General features: G+C 55.6%; 1 protein-coding gene across 1 annotated transcript; it reads right to left on the bottom strand.

Moving 5' to 3' along the window:
* Positions 1-7,467: 7,467 nt before the first annotated feature.
* Positions 7,468-24,105, bottom strand: RND2 (Rho family GTPase 2). Its single transcript, XM_040536915.1, has 5 exons — positions 23,944-24,105; positions 23,740-23,827; positions 11,701-11,810; positions 9,170-9,304; positions 7,468-8,896 (listed from the first exon to the last, which is right to left on the bottom strand). The coding sequence occupies exons 1-5, from the start codon at positions 24,043-24,045 to the stop codon at positions 8,648-8,650; spliced, it is 684 nt and encodes a 227-aa protein (XP_040392849.1). The 5' UTR covers positions 24,046-24,105; the 3' UTR covers positions 7,468-8,647.
* Positions 24,106-25,351: the final 1,246 nt, after the last annotated feature.

The raw sequence follows: 25,351 nt of genomic DNA, 5'->3' as shown, positions 1-25,351 counted from the left end.
CATTCCGGGCAGGAGCCAGAAAAACGTGGCTGCACAAGAAATTATCAAGCAACTGGGGCCCTGCACGCGAAGTCCAGTGCTGCTGGGGAATGCGATCAGTCATTAACTGCGCTCAACCTCCACGTCAAGGAGCCTGTTACATTTATTATTTCTTTCAACAAGTGTGCAGCAGTGCTAAGCATAGGTGACCCCACTGGGAAAGGGAGAGGCCCCTTCCTTTAACCAGCAGCAGTTGTTGAATCAGCGTCTTTACGATAGCGCCTTTCCCAAAGTCTATAGAAACAGTAAAAACTCACGGGAGACAAATATTTCCAGTAAGTCACAGTCCTGAATGATTTTTAAAGCTGGATTTTGCATATCCTTGTCAGGCGATGGCAGATACGTCTATATTAATCCGGTGATATTCAGCTTTTAAAGCAGCTGTGTGCAAGAGGTGGCAGGCTGCAGCTCAGGCCTTTGCCGCAGGGGTGGAGGTGGTGGAAGCCACCCCTGGACGCGTGGGATCGGTCCGAGACCTGGCTGACATTAATGGCCAAATTCAGGCAGACTCCTGAAAATGAATACAGCATTTTGGCCTGTGCTGTAGAGTCTGGAGCACGAGAGGCAGAGTTAATGGCAGCGATACCTGGCCTGGGGATGTTCTGTCTCAGCTCCCACTGCCGCATGCAGCCACCATGAGGCTGGGACCACTTCCGTATTTTATAGCACCACTAAAACACAACTCAAAACTGGAACCAAAAGATTAAGTGGGATATTTCTCTCCTGGACTTCAAGGGAATGGCATTTCATACAGTATTTTCCTTCCCAATGCTTTAGTAGTTCAGCAAAAAGTGACGCCCTGCCATTTATTACCATTTTCCTATAGTATCTTCCCTGGTGACTCATGCACTGCCTTTATAATCTAATAATTGTTTTCAACTTCTACATTGTGTCAAATTTAATTATATCTCTAGTGTTTAATCCAGTGGTTTAGCTCTTTCTCTTTGGAATCTCTATTTTCATTATAACTTAGAAGCAGATTTAGATGTGCAGTGTGTATAATAGCTCTTCAGTACTGCAGAAAATATGTATTATTTTTTATTTAAGGCTTCCTAATAAGCAGTTGGGCTATGAATATCAGCCTGAATTACAGGTTTCTTTTTGCCACATCAGCTATTAAGTTTGGTAGTTTTATGTGCCAGGAATATATCCTTTCATTGTCCTTATGACCTTTAATTTCTAGTCCAAACTAGATGCATCTAGGCACCTCTTCGGTGATTGTTCATAATATCTTGCTATTTTTTTCTGTAAGATAAAAATAATTGTGTAGTAGTCTGTATTCCCTTGGGGATTTCGGTAGGGGAAAGGCATTTTGAGAGCGAGCTTGTGAACAGCAAAGGTACTCCTGGAAAAGGGCCTGTGGGTGTGATGCCTCTGCTGATGCAGAAGCCTTACAGGCACAAGCACAATTTCCATTGATTCCCAATGAAGAGGGAGGCTGCTGGATTTGGGAATTCCTCCGAAAGGACTCAGTTTTATACAGAAAAATTAAAATTCAACCCAGGTTTGTTTGGAATTCAGATGGCAATGATCGAGATGTTTGTGAACTGATAGGCACCCTACTGCAGTTTGAGTTTCTAAGAAAATCAGTATCGCCCAGTTTTGCAATTAAAATCTCTTGCGGTTGCTCTGACCTCTTAAGTAGCCCCTTTGGTGTTTTTGTTTTTTTTTTTTGTGTGTGTGTGTGTTCTTCCAGTTCTTTTGGGGCCCATGTGGGAAGAGGTGGTTAGTAAAGGGAACATGAAGAATCTCGTGTTGATGGAGAGGGCTGGAGTTAGATAAAATACAAGGCTAAAGCCTAAAGAGAGCTGCAAGCTTCTTAGTGGTTTGTGGAGTTTTAGGAGCTTCTCTCTTTTGAATAAGAAAGAAAACTTTCCTTCCTGTTTTCAGTTTGCCTGGGAAGTAGAAATTCCCTGGGAACACACAGATATGCTTTTCTTGTGATCTTGCCAGCTTCTGCACCAAATAAGAAGCCTGTGCAGGTGATGGCCAGTTTATCAATGCTTTGGGGATCTCTTCACGGTCAGCAGGGTCTAAATGAGCAGAATTTAGGCTGAGAAAGAAAGACAGATGCTTGTGGCCCGGATGCAGCAGCCACTTTTGCTGATCACCCTGCTGCTAGCGTGCAGCAGCAGCTCCTGTGTCGTATCAGGGATGCAAATTCACGAAACCCTGCCCAAATGCAGAGAGAAGAGACCCCCTGCTCCGTGCGGGGGGCAGGCACAGCTCTGGGAAGTGGCTCTGCAGCCTGCCCCTCTTCCCTGGGTGACACCAGGGCTGCAGCAAGAATGCCCATTTCTCCGGGCTAATTAGCTACGGCAGCCTGGGCTCAGCGGCTGCAGACAAAGCGCTGTTGTGAACGAGCCCAGCGCACACAAATGCGCTTTTCTCAGCGTGTGAGATAACTCAGCAGCCTCTAAAAGCCAGAGCCGAGTGCCCCTCCCTGGCTGGAAGCCCGTTATCAGCACCAAGGGATACGGGGGGGGGGCAGAGCAGCTCCGTGCTGGCAGCTTTCCCACTAGGCTTGGCATCGCTTGGTTCACCATTTATTTACCTGGTGTTTATTCACCATTTATTTACGTGGTTTTGCACCATGAGACGAGAGAAGCAACCCTCCTTCCTGGAGATGTGCAGCCGCATTTTCATTTCTCAGCTCGTGCTGAAACTCCCCTCCTTTGCCTCTCCTTCGCGTGGGGGTGTTAGCACCTGTGCCTTACCCCTACTCTGACAGCCCTAAGAGCAAGTCAACAAATCCGTCCCTGCTCTGATGCAGAAGGGGACTCATTAGAGGAGAACATTCAGCCACCAAGCAGGAGCAGACCCTCAGGGTTCAGTTAAAGCCGCCTAAAACGGCTCCAGCTATATGTACATCCATAACAGAGGACTGCTCGTGGGGAAAGCACCTGTTGCCATGTGTGCAGAAGCAGACAGTCATTTATTTACAAGCTTGGGGCCGTGCAAATCCCAGTGATCGATACTAGAGCTCAGTAATACAAGGTGATGGTGCGTAATGAGGAGCCAGGGATCCATTTACCTCTCAGGTGTTCCTAATAACTGGATATTAATCGTCATGGGACATTTGTTGGTGAAGACACCCTCTCCTTTCCTATAAGCAGGGTCTCGCCCTAGCGGACCTAACTGGCCTTACCGTGACGTGCCCATTCCCTGTGGTAAGATCCTGATGAGATGAGTAAAGAGAGAGTTAAGTCCGCCGGGTACACCCGCCTCCTTCCCCAGATGCTGCAGCTCCTGCTCACCCTTCCCCATCCTACCGCACCGCTTTTCCAGGCAGGACACCTGCACTGGCAGCGCTGCTCATTCATTTTCCTGCAGGCACTAATTAGAGGCCTCATGTCCCCCATCGCTTGCTGGCTCTGGTTTTCAGGCGGCGGTTCCACTCCTCCCAGCTGCTCGGCTCCGTTTTTTGGGGCTGGCCCATCCGCAGCCCCCCAGGAACGTGCCCGGCTGCTGCCAGCTCTGGGGGCAGCACCTCCGGCTCCTCTGCCCCCCAAAGCTGCACCCCACAGGCCACATCACTCAGGTCTGAGATGATTTCTCCCGCTGCAGACGGCGTTGCTCCGTGTGCTCAGCACCTAATTAGCCGGTGCTTTTTAGGAGAAGCGCAGCGCTCGGAGCTCTGGTCCTTAGGCGGTGAGTGCCGCTCACATCCTGTGCACGGGCATATTGTTGCCTTTTGTTTATTCCCAAATCGCCTGCCATTAACTCCAGCAGCTTTCTTGGAGCTGTTCCCATGCTAAAAAGGAAAAAATAAAAAATAAAAAAAAAAAACAAACCACTTTCATCATCTATTTTTCCATCTACTGCCATATATATAAAAGAGAAATCTCCCTGACTGTTCACCCGCAGGCTGCTGGTTGGGTTTGGTGGAGTAGGGACCCAACTGTGGCTTTATCTGGTCTCTTCTGGGTCTGTAGATCTCCTTTCCTCCTTTCACTTTATTTTTTCTTTCTTATTTTTTTTCCCTCTTCTCAGCTCCTTTTGAATTTGCTTCTTGTTTTATCTTGTTTATTCCTCTTTAGAGATGGAGAGAGAGGGAGAGAGGCTCCTTTGAAAAGTCTGCTGTCTGCTTAAATGAGCCACTGTGGGAGGCCAACCACCGTTTATAGCCCTGCGAGCCGGTGGAGAAGCGACTGCCAGAATATTAAGCTGCGTGCTGAATGGGGACCGCACGGAGCAGCCCTCATGGTCCTCTTAGGAGGGGACCAGGAGGGGACGGGGGCACTCAGCTGCCCAGAATCGATCCCACTCTGAAGTCAGAAGCCCAAGCTTTCAAAGATGACTTCAAACACTTGATGTCTGGGTTGTGCGAGAGCGTGGCAGATGCGTGTTTTGGGTTCAGCTCAGCCGTGGCAGCAGCTACATTTTGGTTTTCATTAGATTGCAGCAGGCTGTGCTTTTCCACGTCTAGCTCAGCTCTGGCAAGATCTGCAGCCGAGCTCTGGTCCTGTTCACTCTGGCAGAATGCACATTTCTTGGCTGCTACACGTTTTTTCATTTCAGTCTTTTTTTGGCTGTTCTAGAAGCAGCTGGGCACAGAACGCTTTCATTCCAATATCATTATTTTCATACCGCTGGCTTCCAGCTAGTTAGAGCTACGCCGAGGAGAGCAGGGAGACAGCAACGGCATCTCCCTTCAGTACAGAATATAAACCCAAAAAAACAGAACCAGAAGCTTTCAGCAAAAGGTCCTGCCCCCTTCGTGTAGCCCCAAACCAGGCGCTGCAGCTTCAGCTGGGTGCTGAGCGTGCCTGAGAGCCGTCACCTGGATGAACCTCGTGGAAAGCAGAGGGAAAAACCTCGAGGTTTGTGTCCTCCTTCCCTCGCTTTGGAAGATGTTGTGGGGTTGGGCGCCATTGGGTCCCCAAAATCCTTCGTGTGACTTACTGTATCTATACTGGTGACAATAAGGTTTCATGATCACTTCCAACCACTGGCACTCTGGTTGAAGGCACAGATTTTTCACTGCGTGCTCAGTGAAAGGAGGCAAGGGAGAGAAGTCAAGTTTTGGATCCTTCGTTGAAGGCACTGCTTGACTGCTGGCTCAGCTCCAGGCTTAGGGACAGGAGGCACAGGGCAGCTGCCCAGCACCGGGTGCTCTGCCCCTGCCAGCCGAGACCCCCTGGATTTGGGAGCCCGTCCTGGGGTGCGACCTCAGCCTCCAACCAACAGCCCGTCCACGTGCTAAAGCATCGCAGGAGTCATGCAGCAGATCACCTGGGAATAAATCTCCCTCTCCAATCCCCGTACGGACAGCCAGAGGTTTAACTTGCCCACCCAACCCTTGCAGCGCTCTAGAAACAAGGTGCCTGCAGTCAGCAGCAGCACGGCGGGAGTTAAGCGGCTCAGGCTCCCAGAAAAAAGCCCCCAGAACACTCCCTTGCCTGATGCTCTGCTGCCGCTGACATTTCTCCTCCCGCTTTTCGGCCCTGCCTGCCCGTGGTGACCCCACCACGCTCGGTGCATCTCCAGCTCGCCTGGGGAGACCATCCTGAACGCCGCTCTGCTTTTGGTCCTGTGCCCTGACCCCAGCCCCAGCATGGGACACGGCAACTGGAGCCAGCTGCTGGGATCTGTCACCACCCTGATCGGTCCCGTGGTGCCCTCAGCTCCCTCCCAGTGGGGCAAGCGGGCAGCCCTGGGGACACACGGCAGCTGGCCGGGTGTGGGACGGGGCCACTCGTGCCCCAAAGCAGCCCCAGTATCTGTGCTGCCTGCTCTCTTCTCGTAGCCTCCAGCAGGAATGAAGGAAGCCCTTGTCCCATACCACGATGCTCCAAGCAGACCGTGGCAAATGCCCCAAGCACTTCGAGATCCCTTGGGTATCGTGCAGAGTAGTGAATGCACTGACACAGCTCCATCCTCCTGGAAACCACCTCCTTTAGGGGTCAGCAACCCCAAATACCTTTGGCTGCCCTGGGTTCTGCAGCTGAGCCACCTGCAGCAGCAGCGATGCTCACGTGCCTGCAAGAAAGGAGCCTGCTGATGGGAAGTGAGGATGTAGGGGCTTACCCCTGTGGGTTTTAACGTCTGTGCTTCACCCCGTCCAAGGATCCCACTCAGCTACTTGATGATAAATGGTCTTGGAGGCTGCTTCACTTGCCTTAGTCTCTGGAGGGGCTTTGGCTGCCATTAATTCTGACGGTTCTTGCAGAGCTGCTGTTGGGACGTGTCTTTACACTGCACGATCCATCCCCGAGGGCCTTTTGAGCAGCAAGAGCCTGGGAAGTTCAACGTAGAAAGAAAATTGCCTTCAGCAGCAGGTGAAGCAGAGCTGTGGCTGCAGCAGAACAAACAGGCAGGGCCACCAGGGCTGAGCTGGGTTCCCACACCAGTGGCCCAGCAATATGGGAGAGCGCTGTGGTCAGATGGGGAGCCACCAGGCAACAGCAGGACAGGCAGGGCAAGTGGCTGGTGTGAGCATCCTGCCATCCTGATGTCCTGATGTCCTTCTGTCCTGCCATCCTGCCCTCCTTCCATCCTCAGTTTCCCAGCTCGGTTTCAACGACCGCTGCCCACTGCCGGAGATTTGCTTATAGGGTGAGCTAGCAAGTTAATACAGAGCCACCGGGAGCTTAAACTCATCAGCGGAGCAGAAACCGCATTTGTACAGACTGCCAGATTAAATTCAAAAGCGGTCTGAGCCCAAAAGATGCTAGATGATAGGAAAGGGGAGACGTGCTTGCAAAACACAGCTGTGCTTACATGGAGAGAGGGAAGACAGCAATTATAACACATGAGAATGATGAGGACAAACGTGTGCAGGTAAAGGACTTAGTGGTGACTCTTGTGAGCCATCGGTTGCTACTGATGGAGCAGGGGCACGGTTTTGGTCACTGATGGTGGTTACAAAGGCTCTGGGGACACTGCAGAGCAAGAGAAAGCAATCATGGTGCTGAGGGCTGTTCCTGGCGTAGCGCCTTGCTCCGTTCCTTCCCTTTTCCTGCACCCCGCACCCAGCACAAGAGCATTCAGTCACCGCTTGAGCTTTTCTCGTGCTGGTAACTCAGCCTCTCCAGTTTCCCAAACAGCCTCCGTGGTGCAGCTGAAGGCCGAGCCCTGGGTGGGAGAAGAGACACAAAATATTAAGCCAAAAGCCGTCTTCACTTGCAACTCGTGACACAGTGAGGATGGGGGCATCTCCCGTCAGCTCAGATTGGTGCATCAGGCACAGACAAGCTGCAGATGCTGCCTGGTATCGGAGGATTCAGGATGGAGGTTGTTCGAGGCAGGTGTTTTCGCTCCCAAATGACTACGTGCAGCTAAGGCCTCTGCATTTCCCGCTCAAGTGTGCACAAGTGTATTCAAGAGCTGGAGAGAGCCATGGGGATACAAACAGAAGTTAGGCAGGAAGGCATTTGGAGAGGATAACTATTTGACTGTTAAAAACGAACAGAGTCAAGCACTGTGCATTTTCCAACGATGTTTATTTGTTTTCTGTAGCCCACTGACACAGCTGGAACTGGCAATGGAGCAGATTTTTTTTTTTTTTTCCATAAAGTGTCTATGTGACATTAGGTCAAGGCTAACACTGTAGTCAAAGGCATTTAGAGAGGGCAGCAGCAGAAGCAACGAGAAGTGTTGGCAGCAGCAGGCTGTACAGGAGGGGCAGGGGGCACCTGCCCTCCCGCTGCCACGGCGGGGCCAGGGTGCAGGGACGCGTACAGTCCTTTTGGGTACCTGTAGCAGACAAACACAGCACCATGCAACACAATCTGCAGCTGGAAACGGGCGGGGGAACAGGACATGGGCTGCTATTGCAGTCTGCTTTTGGGGAAGCCACGTGCCTGGCGGCGCGCCTGCCCGCGGCAGGGAGCGGCCCGATGAGGAACCAGGCTGGCAGCAGCTGGGCCACCAGCTCCCGAGCGGCATTTGCTTGCTGAAGGGAACCACAATTTGCAGGATGCATCTACGAGGACAGACCCTGCAGCCAGATCCACGCCGCTGCAGTTTGACGGGAGTTCAAGTATCTAAAGCACCATGAGAAGAGATGCCTACCTACGTTCTCCGCAGGAGGGGGCCTGCTGTGGTGCCTCGCCAGGTTAAGGAGCCTCCCCCAGCCCTGCACCTTCCTTGGGGGCTCCCCGTCCAGCCCAGCTGCAGGCAGCACCAGCTCAAACACCACTTCTTCTAAAGGCAGATGGGAAGAGGACCGTCTCCTGATCCCCCTGCTGCTCACGGTTCCCCCCTCCCAGCCTCCAGCCCAGGTCCCACCGAGCCCCCACCCCGCGCCGTCCATGTATCATCACCCGGAGGCTGGGCCGTGGGGACGGGAGGGCGGCACGCACGCAGCATCGCTCCCTTTTGCTCTGTTCCACCCAACCGCGGACCTCGCAGCACCCGAACGCTCCTCTGTCAAGTGGTTCCTTTACCCCAAGCAATCAGCACAGTGGCAGCCGACCCAGGGGTCTCCGCGGTGGGGGGTGCCTCCCGCACCCCGGTTTGGAGCTGGGACCTTTGCTTGGCCCTACAGAGACCGAGAAAGGCTTCGGAAAGGCAGGCTGGCTCCCGCAGCCAGCGCCGTGCCCTGGTCTTGGCCGCTTACTGTACAAAATGGACAACACACACACGTTATTTACAGCCCTGTTTTTCACATGATGGAGCAGCTCTTGGCTCGGTCTTTCCTGATCTCCGTGTCGTTCAGTAAGTCCGTCCTGCCGGGCATCTGTGACGCCCGCTTCAGTCCCCGCTTGGAGTTGGAGCGCTTCAAGTTCTTGTGCACCCTGTTGACGGAGGCGAGTGTGGTCACGTGGAAGACGTCCCGCACGCTGTTCTCCGACACCTTGGAGGAGCACTCGGCGTACGCCACCGCCCCGATCTGCCGCGCCAGCGCGCTGCCCTGCAGCCCGGAGAGGCGGGGAGGAACGGAAGGGGTGTTAAGGACCTCAGCACCCTGTGAGGAGCATCCTCCGTTCCCTCCCGGAGTCCCCTCTCCAGGACTGTCACCTGCTTGGCACAGCCAAGGCGCAGCTCCGGAGCCCGTGTCCCCACAGCAGTCCCCAAAACCCACAGCGGGTCCTTTGCTGCTGAGCCTCCTTGTCCTAGGAGGTCCCCAGGGAACGTCCCCACCACCCACAGAGCCCTGCGGGGACGGGTGGCCGCCGAAACCCACCTGCTCGTGCGTGACGGGGATGAGGCGCTGCTTGGAAAGCTCCCGCAGCGTGTTCAGGTCCGTCCGCATGTCCAGCTTGCAGCCCACCAGCACGATCTTGGCGTTGGGGCAGAACTCCTGAGTCTCCCCTTGCCACTGCAGCGGAGACAAGAGAGAGAAGGTGCTTGGCTGTACGAGAGGCTCCGCTTAGTGCTGACAGCCCGCAGAGGAGCCGAGGTTGGAATGACAAAGGCAGGGGCTCAGCTCGATGCTCCCAAAGCCCTTCTGATGCCCTGCACAGCTCCTGGGGTCCCGCCAGTTGGGGTTCACCAGGCCTGCCCCCTGTAGCCACCCCAATGCTTGCTGGAGCTGTGCACGGCTTTTCCGAACTGGGGTCACAGCTGTTCAGATGCTAATTAGCTCGTCAGGGCACCTTAATGACTGCCCCAGGCAAGGATGGGAACATCAGGGTGCCTCTCAGCTAACTTTGTGCTCACTTGCTGCAAACCTGCGGCATCCAAGCTGCAGTCCCCTGTGCTGAGCCACTGAAGACCCCTCCTGGGTAGGAATATGGAAAAATAACAACTGCACGGCCTGGTGCACAGGTCTGGGACTCCTCAGGTCACCCTGGGGGACCTCCTGAGTCCCAGTCAGTGGGGAGCTGCCTGCACAGCACGCTCGTTATTTGTTCTTGGGAGCCACATGTTAAGGACATTAAGACATTCAGAGCACAGCTCCAGCCAGGGGAATAAATGATTGAAGCGAGGGAAGGAGAAGGCCAGAGCAAACATCCACTTCCTTCACGTTGATGGTACCTTTTAGAGCTCCAGCAGCAGGCAGATGTCAAATAGAGACTGTCACCAGCTAAAGATGTCACTTGGAACTAGCAATGACTGCCACGCTGCCTGACCGCTGGGCAAATACCCCAAGCAATTAGAAGGGGAAGAAAACCCAACCCACAGGCAAGCATCCAGAACCCGGTGGGGAAAGGAAAAGCCAAGAAGGACAGGTTTCGCTCAAGCAATATCAGACCAAAGCAACTGCAAAATGATAAAAAATGATGTTTTCCAGCAGGAGACAGGCTCCAGTCTTTCCCACAGCCCCCTTCCCTGCTGGGGACATTGCCAGGAATCCCACGTGTCCCCACTGGCCTAGCAGCATGCCCCAAAAGAGCCGCATGAAAAGGATGCTGCAGTTCATTTGGAGCAGGAATTCAAACACCCTAATTCACCGGAAGGATGAAAATCCCTGCTCTGTAGGGTCTGTAGGGAGCTGTAGGGTCTGTTCTCAGCAAGCTGTCTGTAACGGGGTCCCTAGGCTATGGACAGAGCCGTGACCCTCTTCTCACACAACTGACGCCGTGCCGAGGTTTGCTGCACCACCCGGCCGTGTCAGAGCAGCGGTGCCCCCCCCCCGTGAAAACCCGCTTTGTGTGAAACGAGATGCTGTTTGCTCTCGGGTGGCTCCTTCCCTTCGACCGTACAAGCTGTACAGGCAAGCCAGGCAGCAGAAGGGCAGCAATAATAAAAATTTCCCCTGCTGAACCAGCACATTTGCCCACGGCTTGAATAGGGAGTGTTATTCTCCTTATTCGCCTGATAACAGCAGCTAAAACCCATTTCAACTTCATGGCGCCTTAGGAATTCACCTCGCCTCCATAGGCTGTGAGCCTGCACCAAAGGAAACAAGGCATCTGCTCAGAGACACTTAAGAAATCCCCTGTGATTCAGGGCTTAATTTAAGTCACCGTATCAAAAATGCATTGCTAACAGTGCTGGGAGCAGCTGCGAGGCTGCGCGGGGAAGACCTTGCAGCGAGCAGAGCAGGCTCGCACGAGGAGCATGAAGAGCCATCGATAAACCCCAGCCCCGCTAATTACTGGTGGGCTTGCATCTCATTAGGGGACGGGTGATTTGCCTGTGCTCTCGTCCTGCAGGCTCCCAAGTCGAGCAGCAAAAGCTTCCAGCCCCGTGAAAGGTTCCTGCCCCCGAGCTGGGTGCCTTGGGCGAGCCACCCCAAGGGTCCTTTCCCCTTGTCCCCTGGTCCCCAGAGCCACCTCCCAGCCCCGCCAGCAGCTGAGTAGGAGGCCAAGGCTTCAGCACAACCTGAAGTTCGGTGCCACAGCTCGTTGTTCCTGTTGGCGAGCTGCAGAGAACCGATTGCTGCCTTTTTTTTTGGGCGGGCAGAGGCCAAACTGAGGGGACAGCCAGCAAAACGAGCTCCCTGCTGGCACCAGGGGCCACTTCCCACTCCCAGCACGTGGGCTGTTGGCGAGGGATGCACACCGCTCCCCAGGGGCTCCACGAGGAACAGAACCCATGCCCTACATCTCTCCCTGCCCCCATGTTTGCATGTGTGCACGCACGCAGACCACACAAGTGCGCTGCCATGGGCTGCATCGCTCACGGGGCTCCTTGCAGACGGAAATCCCTCGCTTTCTGCTACAGCCCACGGGCAGCAGCCACAGGAGAACTCCAGCCAAGGGAGCTTTTTGCCCTGGTGGCAAAAACCCGGGGCTCCGTCCCAGCAGCCCAGACCCAGCGGGCACTCACCTTCTTGAGCACGCTGTCCAGGGTCTCGGGGCGGCTGATGTCAAAGCAGATGAGCACCGCGTCCGAGTCCGGGTACGCCAAGGGCCGGACGTTGTCGTAGTAGGCTGAGCCTGCGGAGAGAAGAGCGGTGAGCAGCAAGTGCCATCCACGGGCTGCTCGGTGTGAGAAAAATCGCAGTAATTTTCTTCAGACGGGACCTTCTGGGAAGCCGTTTGATTCACGATTGCAATGGTGGGCGTCCTGCAAGCAGGAGCGCCCAGTAAAAGTTTATCCTAACCTTATATCCCCTAGTACCCGACATCTGATGTCTCCCCTGTTTCCTCACTGGCTGAGTACCACAGGTTCACAGCCTACTCGACGCCCTTCTATACCATACACGTACAGTTTTATTTGACCAACCGTTAATTTCTCCTTTTCCTTTTTTTTTTTTCCTTCTCTTGTGCCTAGAGGGCCCATGATTTTTGTTTTTACTGATTTCGCACTTCTCATCCTGTTTTTCCTAGCTATCCTCCTTATTTTGGGACAGCGGGACCTTCCCCTTATCTTCTTAACATACTCCCCACTGCTATGCCACTGTCACGCCTGCACAATCACTTTTGAATATGCAAGGTTAGTGGGATTCTCCACTGCAAAAACACCTTCTATTGCAAAGCCACAACTTTGTTTCTCACACCGGCGGGGCAGGAGAGGAGCCCCAGTGCTCCCCGCAGGTCCCTTAGAACTGGGGCCGTCGGCACGTGTGAGCATCTGGCAAGCAAGAGAAAGGAAAGGGAGCTTGGAAGGGCTGCGGTGCCACAGAGCAGCACATGCCTCCCTCTGCCACTTGCACACCGATCCCATCACTTGTCATGCAGTTGCTGTTCTAGGAACGGCAGGAAGGTGTAGCTGAGAGAAGGCAGGCCACGAGGAAGGCTGCTGCTATTTTTTATCCTCTCTCGATGTCTTTATACAGGGGAGCTTGCTCACAAAGACTGCGAGAGTTTAAGACAGGTTAAAAAAAAAAAAAAACCTGCCTTTTGCTCTGGATTTATGCTGGAAAATATCAGGCAGATACTTTTTTTTTTTTTTTTTTGTGCACAAAAGATGTGCCAGGATTTGGTGAACAAGCTGTAAATTGAAGGGGATGATTCTGTATTCTACAGGATTTCTCAGTGAGCAGGCAGAGAGCCCGGGCTGAATCCTGCACAGCGCTGCCATGCACACACACACACACACACACACGCACGCACCTTCAATGTGAATTTCAGGCATTAAAGCCTTTGTCCCATAATGTTTTTATTTGAAGCGCATTCTGTGCGTGATTGTAAATGCCTCACTAAACAGTAATGGAGCAATCAGCTCATCGCTGCTTAAAAACACTCTCTCGGTTTTATATTTGGCTTTACAATGGCTCAAACTTCCTGCAGGGATGAGAAACAGCTGCTTATTTATGAAAAGGGGAAGCAGAGACACCGGGCTCCTTGTTGGATCGGCCTCCTCGGAAGCAGGCTGGGGGCACCGGAGGCGTTTCCTGCCCCGGCCCCACGGGAAGGATCCGGCCCCACGCTTCCCAGCCCGACGCAGGGTGCAGCACCCAGCCCGCGTCCCACGGCCCCGTGCTGGAGGTCAGCACCTGAAGAACCACGAGCGATGGTGGCTGATGTCGCCGGGAGGATGGGAATCTGCTGGGGGTGGCATCAGAGGAGGACGGGTGGATTCCCTGCTGGGGGGTCCGGCCGCTCGCCCTCCCTGTGCCGAGCTCATAGCAGGATGCTGGGGAGAGCCACCAATGGCACCTCCGCGGTGCACGGCCCCAGCACCATCCTGCCATGCCCATGCAGCCCCACGCTGCTCGCAGAGCAGGCACCCAGCACTCAATGTGTGTTGGGATTCACAGCAAAGCCAGCTGCGGGGACATCCAGCTGCGGGGACATCCAGCTGCACCCAGCCGTGCTGCTGCAGCAGGGGCGCCTGCACCCCCGGCACCCATCAGCGGGAGAAGCCACAGCTTGGCTCCTTGTCCCTGCAAAGTCACTGGGAGGAGAAGCAGCGGGATCCAGCACAGCAGAAACAGGCCGTGACCTCTGCAGAGCCCGGCCCTCTTCCTCGAGGGAAAGTCACGCTCCGTGCACGGGGACGAGCCAGCGCCTGCAGTGCCTTGGCCAGAGCAGGGATGGAGGATGCAGGCTAGGGCAGGGGGGGCCCTGGAGACCTCTGACCTTGCTTCAGGCTCAGGATGCTTCAGCTCGTGACGGGCAGAGCTGGCACCCGTGAGCCGCCCCATCCCGTGGGCGAGGTGACCCCGCGCCCAGCGAAGCAGCGGCTGCTTTCCAAGGCAGGACTGAGCTCCCCTTCAGACCGAGCCTGCAGTCTCCTTAACAGTGTACATTTGCCGGGTGGGATGCGAGATCCAGCACGCATCTGCATGCTCAAATCTGCTGGACCCTTTATCGGAGCCATGCCCTTTCCCCATGCACACCGGGGTATCTGCCCCAGGCTCTGCCCCTGCCCCAGGCGGGAGGGAAGCGTTCCCATGCGCATCCTCTCCCTGCAGCTCCTCCGCTTTACATAAACACTGCAGATAAATCCGCCCCCCTCCCAGCCCAGGAATGCTCCTTTTGTAGAGGTGGTTTTGGCTCCTTTCAGCGCAGACATTGCTACGGCAAACTGTATCGTAGCAACCTGCTGCTTCCTTCGGCACGTCACCGGCTTGCAGAGCCTGCAGCGCCTGGAGCACGGCCCCTCTCTGGTCCCCACTTGTCCCATGAGCCCCAGACCAGTGCCAGGACATGCAGGGCCATCACCCAGCAGCTGCTGGAACAAAAAGCAAACCCCCCTGGTTGGTGCTGGTAGGAGGAGGGGAAGGAAGAGCTGCCCTCGTTCGAGAGCATCGTTTTCTTAATGAGCTCAAAATCGCCTCCCTGTGCTTTAACTTTCTGCTCCCAGCTCTGGGGTGCAGGAATGGCCCCGGCACCATCGCTGGTAGCTCAACCCAGCTCTGAGAGCTGAAAAACACCAGTGCTCATGGCTCTTCCCCACCCCAGGAGACCGATGCTCAGCGGGGTCAGTGTGTCCAGCACTGCTGGGAAGCTGCTGAGCTCCAGAATCCCACCGCCCTCAGCTTTCTTTGGAGATGTCTCTGCTGAATCAGGGAATTCTCGTTGGTCGATTATTTTTCTAGCTTTTGCATCTATTACTTTGTCAACAAAGCACAACAATTAAAAACACAACCCAAACACAAAAGCCTCAGTTCCCACAACTCCAGGTGTCTGGCTTTATCGATTCCGAGCACTCAATGCCTTTCAGCTCTTCCAGCAAGACACCCTAGAGCCCTGCAGTCTGGCACCTCCGAACACACAGGCACCCAAGGCTCGTGTGCCTGCAGATCCAGCCTTCCTGCGCTGCATGATTCATTCTCCCACTTGGCACCCAGGTTTGCAAGAAACAGGACCTATGTGCATCTGTTCGTGATTAAAGAGAGAAAACTGGAGCGAGCCAGACACCAAAAACAGCTTAAAAATAAAATCCACACGGTTGTTGTCTGAAATTCAGAGGCGGGTACAGCCATGAATAGCTCCTCTTTCTTATCAGCTGGCAGCCCCTCCGAGTGCCTGGCACTGGGACCCGGGGACACTGCTCTCGGGCACAGGACTGAAATTTGCTGTTTCATCTATACCAACCTGGCGTTAATCTTCATTTGTTCCTTATTAGCTGCTCCGAGAGATAATGAGCCTCCCCACACGGGCACCCCCCCAGCCCACAATAGCACGCTGCAAACCAGGAGAGCAAACCCGCAAGGAGCCCCCCGCCAGCTCGGGCTGAGCACGCCAGGGCGCTGCTGAGGCCAAATTTTTCAGCATCTCACTTGTCTCAGAGGGCTCGCTCCCCGTGCCGCCCGCAGTGCCAAGAATGTCCCTTGCAGAAGGAAGCAGAAATCCTGCCCGGCTTTCTGGAGTCCCTGAAACAAACCCTGGTTCAGCCAAAGCTTTATCCGCAGGAACCCAGCAGCTTCTGCAGGGCTTTCTGGCTGGGAATTCGCATCTCCACGTGGCTTGTGTTGCAGGGAAATTTATCTGGGTGACTGCTTGCTGCAGGCAGGGGCTGTGCACGCAGGGGCATGGCTCCGAGCCCCTTTCCCACCTCCTCAGGCTGGGCAGGGTGGTACCAGGGCAGCTCCCGACCCATCCCCACAGGCACTCCCCATGGGAGTTCCCCCAGGCACGTTAATATTACATGAGGTGAATTTGATGGCTTCCACGAATAGTTGCTCCTCTGCCAGGGCAGATGACGATGAAGGTGTTAATAATAATAATATATTTTTTTTATACCACACCTTTAAGACAGAAGAGGTACATCTGCGCCATTCCCACAGGAGGAACAACCCCAGTGCAGCAGGTGCAGGAAGCTGTGATGGGGACTGCAGCGGGTGGGCAGTGGTGCCCCTCACCCCTGCCCCTTGCCCAGCCCCTCCAGGGAGGCTGAGCTTGGGGGGGACATCCCTGAGCTCCCCACCCCATGTGCAGGCAGCGCATCTGCATGAGAAAGGCGCATGTCCCACGGAACAGCCCAGCTATTGTCTCCTCCCGGGGGCAAAGCATAAAAATGCTGGATTGAAAACCTGACAGTGAATGGGAGAGACAGAAGTGGCAGCTGTCCCAGACACCCTGGGCAAGGAAAGAGCCCAGTCCCCATGGTGAGCCTGCAAAAATCCCAGCTGCTTCTCCGAGACACCCGGGATGCTTCAGAGCTGCCATTTCCTCTGCAGATGCAACGAGAGGGCACGGAGTCACCCAAAAATATTTCTCCACTGCTGGAAAAGGGGAAGTAAGCCCAGGGAAACAATGGCAGAGTTTGCAGTAGAGGGGAAAAGAGGAATTCAGCCTCAGGGAACTCTTGAAAGCAACAGTTAAACAGCCCCAAGGGTCATGCCCCATCCCTTTATCCTCCTGGGGACAGACTATGAAAGAAATTGTTATTCCATGGTCAGTCAGCTCAGCCTGGCCCTACAAAAGCTCAGCCAGCACCGCTGAGAACCAGGCGGGTCACGGGCTCGGCGCAGGAGCTCCCCGGAAGAGGACGGGACACCCATTTGGGATGACGCAGCTTCAGGAGGTGACCAAGTCAGAACACGGATCCTATGCAGGGCAGCCAGACCCCAAAACCCCCTCCTCAGCCACCACAGACCCCCCCCCGGCACCTCCAACAAGGGGTTTCTCGAGGACCACCACTTGCTTCCAAGGACCCATGAGCACGGCGAGCTCTGCAGGCTCAGCTCTTGCCTTGAACATCTCGGCACCTTCGCAAGGGCAGCATTCAGAGAGCAGTGGCTCCACGTGCCAGCTGTACAACTGGCCAGAACGTGCAAACGTCCTTCTTGTTCCCCACATCGTTAGTGCTAATGGGCTTTATAAACGGGCGGCCAGGAAATTAGCTGCTGCAGCACTAGGTGCACACCAAGGAGACAATATCCAAACCGTGGCGAGTTCAGAGGCCAGCTTCATCCTCCCAGGGTGAAACCGGACCCTGTCTCCTGCAAGCAAGCCAGCAACTGGTTCTGTTTGGGGCCTGGTCCTGTTTGGGGCCTGGCAAGCTGCAGCACCGCTCCTGAGCACCCCACAGGTCCCTGCGAGCAGGGCTTACAGCCTGAGGGTTCCTGCCCCTGCCTGACCACAGGAAGGGGAGAGGAATGCCGACCCCCCTGATACAAACCCCACGTTTCTGACACTAACGCAGTGCTTGTTAGAGTCCGGCCCAGCCCAGTGACAAGGTGAAGAGGCAGGAATTAAAGCCCTGGTGACAAACTCTGAGACACAACGGCGGCGCTAACAGCACAGTGGTCTGAAGCCAGGACCCAACAACCCGGGGGTCACAGATCCAAAGGCAGAAGTAATTAGTGACATTAGAGACTGAAGGAAGCGTGAGGCCGAGTGAAACAGAGTCAAACACCTGCAACCGTGCCAGACTCCCCTGCGCAGCGAAGCTGTGACGTGCCAGGCTGATGAAGTGTCCTGGCCAGCACCAAGGTCTCTTGTGTTGCAGCAGCAGCACAGCAAGGCAAAGCCAGCGGTGGTTTCTCTGCTGGAGGGGCCATTTCCATCACATCCAAAGAGCTTTCAGCAGTGCAGCCCCTTCAGAAGCCCCTCCAAGGGCGGGCTGTGCCACAACAAGGGATTCTGCCCTCCTCACGGGCAAGGGTTCAGAAAGGATTTACCCTTTGCCAGAGGAACGAAGCCCTGCCTGCCAAAGGGGAGGTGGCCAAAAGGGGAGATGGGGCATCCTACCCAAGCTGGAGGGGGACAATAAGCAGCAGAGGGAGCCCCACGGTGCAGGTCTCTGAGGGATACGGATCAGACAGCACGGCCATCACCCCAGGACTCTGATGGAAGCTTTCCTGATGGCTGCACCGCGATGTTTCTTTGCTCGTGCAACACGACCGCAAACCCCTTAAGTCCAGGAGAGGAGGAAACGGTTCCATGACATGGAGCAAGCAATCGTCTGGAAAGTGCATGACTGCAGCAGCAGCTAACCAGCTTGGACAATTAACCTCTGCACCTCGTTCTTGTGATGCGCGCACACAAAAAAAAACAACAACAGTAGATTGCTAAGCAGCCCAGCTGGCATTTCTTCAGGATGGATGTGGTCAGGTTGAAGGGAACGGTGTTTGGAGGGGCTGAGGTGGCATTTCTGGGCCCCTCTGCAGACCCTCACACCGGTGATCTGGAAGCCGCGGTGGAGGCTCCCTGTTGAAGTCCCCGGTGGCCTCTCCAGGGCAGCACCACCAAGTCCTGGGACGGGAGCATAGCCCCAGTGCCCAGCCCTGTCTCCACACAAGGCTGCTGGGGATCACGCTGGGAATCAGCAGCCAACACGAGAGGCAAACGGGAACCAGAAGTTCCTTCCTGGCCCTTTTGCCACGTCACAAGGGCGGCTGGCATTGCCACAGGCTGCCTGTAACCCCTTCTACAGGATACAACAAGGACTAGGAGTGGCAACCGATTCCCACAGCCCAGCCACCACATGCTTTGGGGAACGCAGCCGAGGGTTGAGCGAGCACAATTATCTTTATGCAATGCTGCACATTTCCAGTTTGCTGTGCACAAGCAGCAGATCCCTCCCCGGCTGCTCGTCTACCAGATAAGGTTTCTCCCCACAGGGAAGGCTGGGCCTGTACACTTGTGACGTTTAATCGGGTGTTGATCTTATCTTTGGGATCTGGGGCAGGAGGAAAGCTGCACCCAGGTCCCCACCGCAGGCACAGGGCCGGGGGCACAGCACCGACCGGCTCCTCCGGTGCTCTCCCTGCCATGAAGTGTCCCCAGCAGCCTCCCCGAGGCTGAATGAGGGGCACCCGGGTGCCAGGTGGGTGACAGCTATCGGAAAGGCAAGCCACCATGTGCCAAGGACAGGGCAAGAGTCCCTCCTCCAGGGATCTTCTGCAAATTGGGTTATGTGACCACCTGGCTAAGGAGCTGCTGCTTGATGGGTGTTAAAACAGCCCCAGGATCCCCCCAGGACCCCAAAAGGGTCTGGGGGACAAGGGATGGATGCTGCCTCGCTGCAGGGAGACACAGGAGCAGCAGCCTTAATCTCTGTGCCACGCAGCACCGCAGCACCCACACCATGCCCAGCCCGGCCCAACGGTCCCCCAGGGACTCTCATGTCTTGTCCTGTCCTGTCCCATCATGTCACATCTCCTCAGCTCCAGCCTCCACCCACTCCGGCGTAAGCATTTCTGCTGCCGTTTCTGCTGCAACTCTTTCAACTTCTGTCCGACTGGTTCCTGACCTGCCTGAGAATGTGACCCAGCTGCACATATTTTTAGGCTTAACTATGTCTTTGTGCTGAGGCAGAAGACAAGTATGCCGGTTTGAGGCTCCCAGCCTCAACGGGGAGCATGGGAGGAGCTATTTTGGTAGGGAAAGGGCAGCTCCACATTTTTCTCTGCCTCAGAGTGCCCGTGGCATTGAACTCTTCCCAAGGCCGAGCTTGCTCTTGCACTTGGGAAGAGGCAGCCATGGCAATCCCGGAGCCGCGCACTGGGAATCCGGTCCCAGCATCCATGGAGATGCCATTGCTGAAGTCAGCCCCTTTCAGCTCTCTAATCTCATCAACATTCCTGGGTAGTTCCCCTAACGAAGGGGCTGTTATCAGAGCCTGGCGGTTCCCACACAGCCCTACCAAGGCAGACTGTTTGCTGAGTGCAGGCAAAGAGGGAGGCGGGGAGGGATTAGAGACTCCCAGTGTTATTCTTGTCTTGAAAGCGCATCTGCTTAAGAGACAAGTCCCAGCGAAAGACTGGCAGCCGTGTGAGTCCCCTGCTGTGAGCTGCAGCACGGAGTGGGCAGAGAGGCACTGCTGAACCGGGGCAGGTTGAGGTGAATGGCAGTGCTCAGAGGGGAGAAAAGTCCTCTCCAACAGCTTTGGAAGACGGCAATGAGCACACGCACAGCGCCAGCCCCGTAAGCCACTGGCACAGACACCTCTGCTCTGCGCCAGGTCCTGCACCAGCAAAAGGTGCACCATGCAAAAAAAATAAATAATGGTGCATCAGCAAAAGGTGCATCATGCAGAAAAATGAATAACGGTGCATTAGCAAAAAGTGCACCAAGGAAAAAATTAAATAAAGGTGCACCAGCAAAAGGTGCTGCTCACATGGGGAATTAGCTGGTGCATCGCTGAGAAGCCAGCCTGCCCGTCCCGCACCTCGCGGTGACCGCACGCCCTCCTCGCTGCCAAAGCACAGCAATGCAGCTCGCCTGCTCTGTGCGAAGCATTATCCGTGGTCACAAACCCAGCCGTGCCCCCACCAGCTGCCTGCACGGGCTGGAAGCTCTTCCTTGCAAGGTGCCAGGCAGCGGCACCCAGCGTCCAGCATGCACCCGGCCCCCTGGGAGCAGCGCTCCCCAGCCAGCAGGCATCTGGTCGGACTGGTGCTTCCCCACACCTCCACGAGAGCCGTGCAGAGAAGGTGTTTCTCTGCCAAGCGCTTTTGGGTCAACAGAAAAGAATTTGCCAGAACGGGGATATGCAGGGCAGCGAAGCACCGCGTCCTCTGCGTGGCCGATGAGAGGAGCCCATCAGAGCCCAAACCCCGTCTCCTCCGCACCCCACTCTCGCACACCGAGATGTCAACTGCTTTTTAACTGAGGCTTTAGGAAATGGCAGGGAGAGCGGGCTTTCAGGAGGAGGGGAGGGATGGGACATCCCCACTGGAAAATGGCACTTGGAGCAATTGCACTCTCCCACTGGGCCTGGAGGTGGGACTGACTTCCAGAGGGAGAAATCCAAAGTGCAAGCAGCACCTGCAGGGGAAGGCTGAGGGGTCAGGCTCATGCTCGGCTCACTTTTCTCCCTGACAGGCACCTGGATGCGAGGCACTTCAGCAGGCACGGAGAGCCTGCACTTGCCCTCTCTGAGCAGGGCATCCTTATCAAGGAGGAGTCCCAGTGCTGGGAAGTCTCCAGAGTCACCCTCTGGCCTTGGAAAAACTAATCAACGGGCAAATGGTTACAAGACACTTAGAGGAAATCCAGGGTCCCAATACTACGTGGGAGCCATTTGGTTCCCCATCACTCCTACCCTCCCAATGGCAACGTTTCTCTAACTAGGTTTCCAGCCCGCCTGCCATCTGCTAACATCACAGGAGGGGCAAATTCAGGCTGAAAGGCTGCATTTCCCAACACCAGCCAGTACTACACATTCCGGGAGGAGACAACATCCCAGTTTGCGTGGAGTACTAAGAGGACCCAGGAGCAGCACGGCAGTTTTCCAGGGCACCTGCCCTTGCCCCCATGCCCATGCCTGGGCAATGCTCAGCTCACCCCGTGCAGCTTCCAGAGCCGCTAATCGCTGCCACAGAGGCTGCAGAGGCAAGGAATCAACACTCAGCTCCCCTGTCCAGATCTGCCTGCTGATTCCTGGAGACCTGCAGTTCCAATTACTTATCTAAGAGGTGGCAAGTGTTTAAGATGTAAAGGGTGGTCCTGACAGAAGGAGGGGAGCGGATTCCCAGCGCCTCCCTTCCCGCTCCTGCTGGGGTAGAATTTAGCACAAACAATAAGCCCCTGGCCGCGAAGCTGCTAAGAAGAGACAGCAGGTAGCACGGAGACAAGGGAAAGCGCACCCCAGCGCCTGCCATCCCGCACGAGGAGGGCAATTAAGCCACGCAGAATCCCTTCGGCTCAGCTGGTTCAATTTGCTATTGCACAAAAACTTCTTTTACCAAAAAGCTTCTGTTTACAAGCGTCTCCGAAGGGAGGAAATTCAGCAGCAGACTGCAGTCTGCAGCTAAAAATGTCAGTTTGATTACTGGAGAAATTGTTGTGCACTGCTTTGAAGGACTGATTATTGAAGAACCAGTTCCTGTGTATTTCAAATTAAAGCTGCAAAAGAAAGGAATTGATCTGGAAAACTATCTACTGAGCTCTATCCACAGCGAAGCTTTTAAAAAGGGCTTACATTTTCCATGAGAGGAAGGGAGAAAGAATCATAGTCCGTGTCCTCTTGGCTATAGAGATCAACACCAAACTCATATCTTTTCTTGAAAAGGGTAAAAATGAATGCACAACAGCATCAGATGCTGATACACAGCTTTAAAGCCATTTTATCGTGTCCTTTTCTTTTAAGATTTGTAAGATCAAAGCCAAATATTCTGGAGAATTCCTAAAAAACACACAATGCCTCAAGCGTGCTTCCGCACTCTCCAAAGGTGAAGTTTCTCACGTGAAAGGCAGGCACTCGGAGCAGAGCGGCCCAGCGTCGAACAAAGATACCCCACCCAGACCCTTCCCAGCAGCCCCAGAAGCCCCCAGTTTGGAACCCCCCTGGGATGTCCCAGCCCCGGGGTTGTGCACAGATGCACCCCGGTCACTCCTGCTGTGCTGGGAGTCGGATGCTCCGGGTTGGAGCAGGACAGCATCGAGGGTATCGCACCCGAGGGGCTTGACGCAGACACGCCAGCCCAGCAGGATCCATCCAGCGGGCAACGACCGCACAGCCACCATCCTGAGCTCCACGCACAGCACCCTGCCAAGCTCCGGGAGCCAAGGCACATCCTCTGCTCCAGCACCCCGAGCCGCCCCAAGAGGCAGCATCGCCAGGGCTCGCAGCACAGCAGGCAAAGCAAAAGATCCCTTTTTGTCTCGGGGCATAAAAGCAGCAAAAGTGAGGTCTCCCAGGTCAGGAAGCCTCCAGAGCTGACTCAATAAACACATTTTACATGATAGAGCTAGTCCAAGCCTCAGCAAAGCCACTGCTCTAGGTAGACCTCTGCTGATCCTACAGCTGTAATTCGACGGATGCAAAATTATAGCGAGGAATTTGAGCGTACACGAGCAAAGAAAGTCGGAGGTCAGGCTTTAATTTTACTGTTGCTCTTGAGCACCGAGAAGACTTCATTTGTTATAAAGACTCCACAAATTATGGGGAAAGAGCATCAGCAAGCCTGCGACGTATGCACGCTGGCAGAGCCTAGCACTGAGCCGCGCCGTGTGTACACAGCACTCCGAGGAGGTTGCCAGAGGTAAATTAAAAGGCCAATATTTTATTAGCTCTGCACCAAGCAGTTCACGCCTCCCCAGAAAGGCAGCGTGAAGTTTGGGAAGGGTCTCGGAGGGCTGGGACAGCTGTGCCTAGGGCTCCCCGCGGCATCGCAGCTGCGGATGCAGACGAAGAGGCAAAGCCAAAACAAGAGGAGAAAAACAAAAGCAGCCCAGAAGCTCTGTTGGGGAGCGAGTGATGAAAGGCCGGCGCGTTCCCGCAGCACATTCCTCTCCGAGGCGAGGTCTCCCCTCTCGGCTGCACCTCGCTTGGCTTCCCCATTCCTTCCCACCCCAAAAACTGGTTTCGCTGCTGCTCACCGGTGGCCCTACACAACCGCTGCCGGGGATGCACGGATGCGAACCCAACCCCGAAACATCCCGGGGCGGGGGGGGGGGGGGGCTGCACCAGCACGGAGCAGGGGGACAGAGGACCCCCAAAAAACCCTTCACAAGGACCCGGCGGCATCACCCCCCAACTGGAGACATCCCCCCCCCCAGCCTCCCCCGGGGGGCAGCCCACCTGAGGTGTCCCACATGTTGAGCTCGGTGCGCTGCTTGTCGATCTCGAAGCTGGCCGTGTAGTTCTCGAAAACGGTGGGCACGTAGCTCTAGGGGGGGGGGAGAAGGGAGGGTGAGCCGAGCCGAGCCGAGCCGAGCCGTGCCGTGCCGAGCCCCGGCCGCCCCCCCCCAGCCCCCCCCCAGCCCCCCCAGCCCCCCGGCGCACCTCGGGGTAGCAATCCTTGGCGAAGACGTGCAGCAGCGCCGTCTTGCCGCACTGCGTGTCCCCCACCACCACGATCTTGCAACGCGCCAGGTGGCCCTCCATCGTGCGGGGTGTCCCCCCCCCCGCGGCCGCTCCGCCGCTTTACCGGCACCGGCCCCGCCGTGGCCGCGCCCCCCGGGCCCGACGGCACCAACCGGAGCCGGAGCTGGGCAGGGCCCGAGCTGGCACCGCCGCCCCCGGCCGCCTCCCGTCGGTGCCGGCCCCGGGAACGGCCCCCCCCGCCCCTCCCCCCGCTCCGCCGGGTCCTGGCCGGGATGCGGCTACCCCGGGATGCAGCGTGGGAACCGGCCCCGGTGTCCCCCCCCCCCCCTCCCCCAGAGCGGTGCCTCCCTCCGGGGCTGCCGGTGGGACCCCCCCCCCCCCCCGGGACCCCGGGACCCCGGGACCGTCCCCCCCGAGGTTCCTCTGAGCCCCCCCCCTGCCGCTGCGCAGCTCCCCCCCCCCCCCCGCCTCCCCCAGCCAAAAAAAAAAAAAATAAAATAAAAAAAATAAAAAATAAAAATAATAAATTAAAATAAAAATTTAAAAAGGGGGCTCCCCATAAGGGGTGGTGGGCTCGGAGTGTGGGGGGGGACATATCCTGCACCAAGCTGGTGCTGGACGCCACGAGCCTTGACCATCACACTCCCGAGCAGCGAGGGGTGGGCATCGCTTCAGTCTGGGGGGGTTCCAAGCACCACCGACAGCCCCTTGCACCGATAATGCCTGTTTTTGGGGGGAATTTCAGCAAAAATGGGAGCCCCCGGCACGTCAGCCGGCTCTGCACGAGTCTTAAGGCTGCCGGGACAGGAGGCTGGAGGTCTGTCCAGGCTGCCTGCAAAGCAGGCGGTCAGTCCTGCTTTCCGTTTCTCCCCGGGTATGGCCAGTCCATCTATAAATTGCAGGCAGTGTTTTGAATTAGCGGAACGATTGAAAAAAAAAAAAGAAAAAAAAGGCAAGGTTCCTTCCCTGCGAATATTTCGCTGGCCGTACTGCAGGAAGATTTACCACAATGGCAAAGTTGCATTTGTCAGAGACGAGCCGTCTGTCACAAAATGCAGTAAAAATAGGGACAATGAAGACAAAGCAAGTCTGGAGAAGTGGAAATTAAAATGTTTTGGCAGCGAAACCGGGTTTATGAAAGGACTGAGGGGGCAGTTTGTTTTTGCGGAAATCGCAGTCATTTTTCATGTATAAATAGTGATGCTGTGCACGAAGTGGGGATGAGCACAGGAGGGGGATGTGGTACGGGGCTTCGTGCCATGCAGGTACCCTGTGCTTCTGAGCACTGCTCTGCTCTCTGCTGGGCCTGCCAGGCCCAGGGAAACGTCAGCGTGGGTTGCTGTGTGCTTTGGAGAGCTGCTGCCTG

The sequence above is a fragment of the Cygnus olor genome, chromosome 25 (genome assembly GCF_009769625.2).
Source record: "Cygnus olor isolate bCygOlo1 chromosome 25, bCygOlo1.pri.v2, whole genome shotgun sequence".
Taxonomy (NCBI): domain Eukaryota; kingdom Metazoa; phylum Chordata; class Aves; order Anseriformes; family Anatidae; genus Cygnus; species Cygnus olor.
This window is presented reverse-complemented; position numbering and strand designations above follow the sequence as displayed.

Excerpts from the sequence above, each read along its gene's own strand:
- RND2 (XM_040536915.1), bottom strand. The coding sequence starts at position 24,045 with ATGGAGGGCCACCTGGCGCGTTGCAAGATCGTGGTGGTGGGGGACACG. Across the intron at positions 11,811-23,739 it reads CAACATGTGGGACACCTCAG|GCTCAGCCTACTACGACAAC; the intron begins GTGGGCTGCCCC and ends TTCTCTCCGCAG. Across the intron at positions 9,305-11,700 it reads TGGACAGCGTGCTCAAGAAG|TGGCAAGGGGAGACTCAGGA; the intron begins GTGAGTGCCCGC and ends TCTCCGCTGCAG.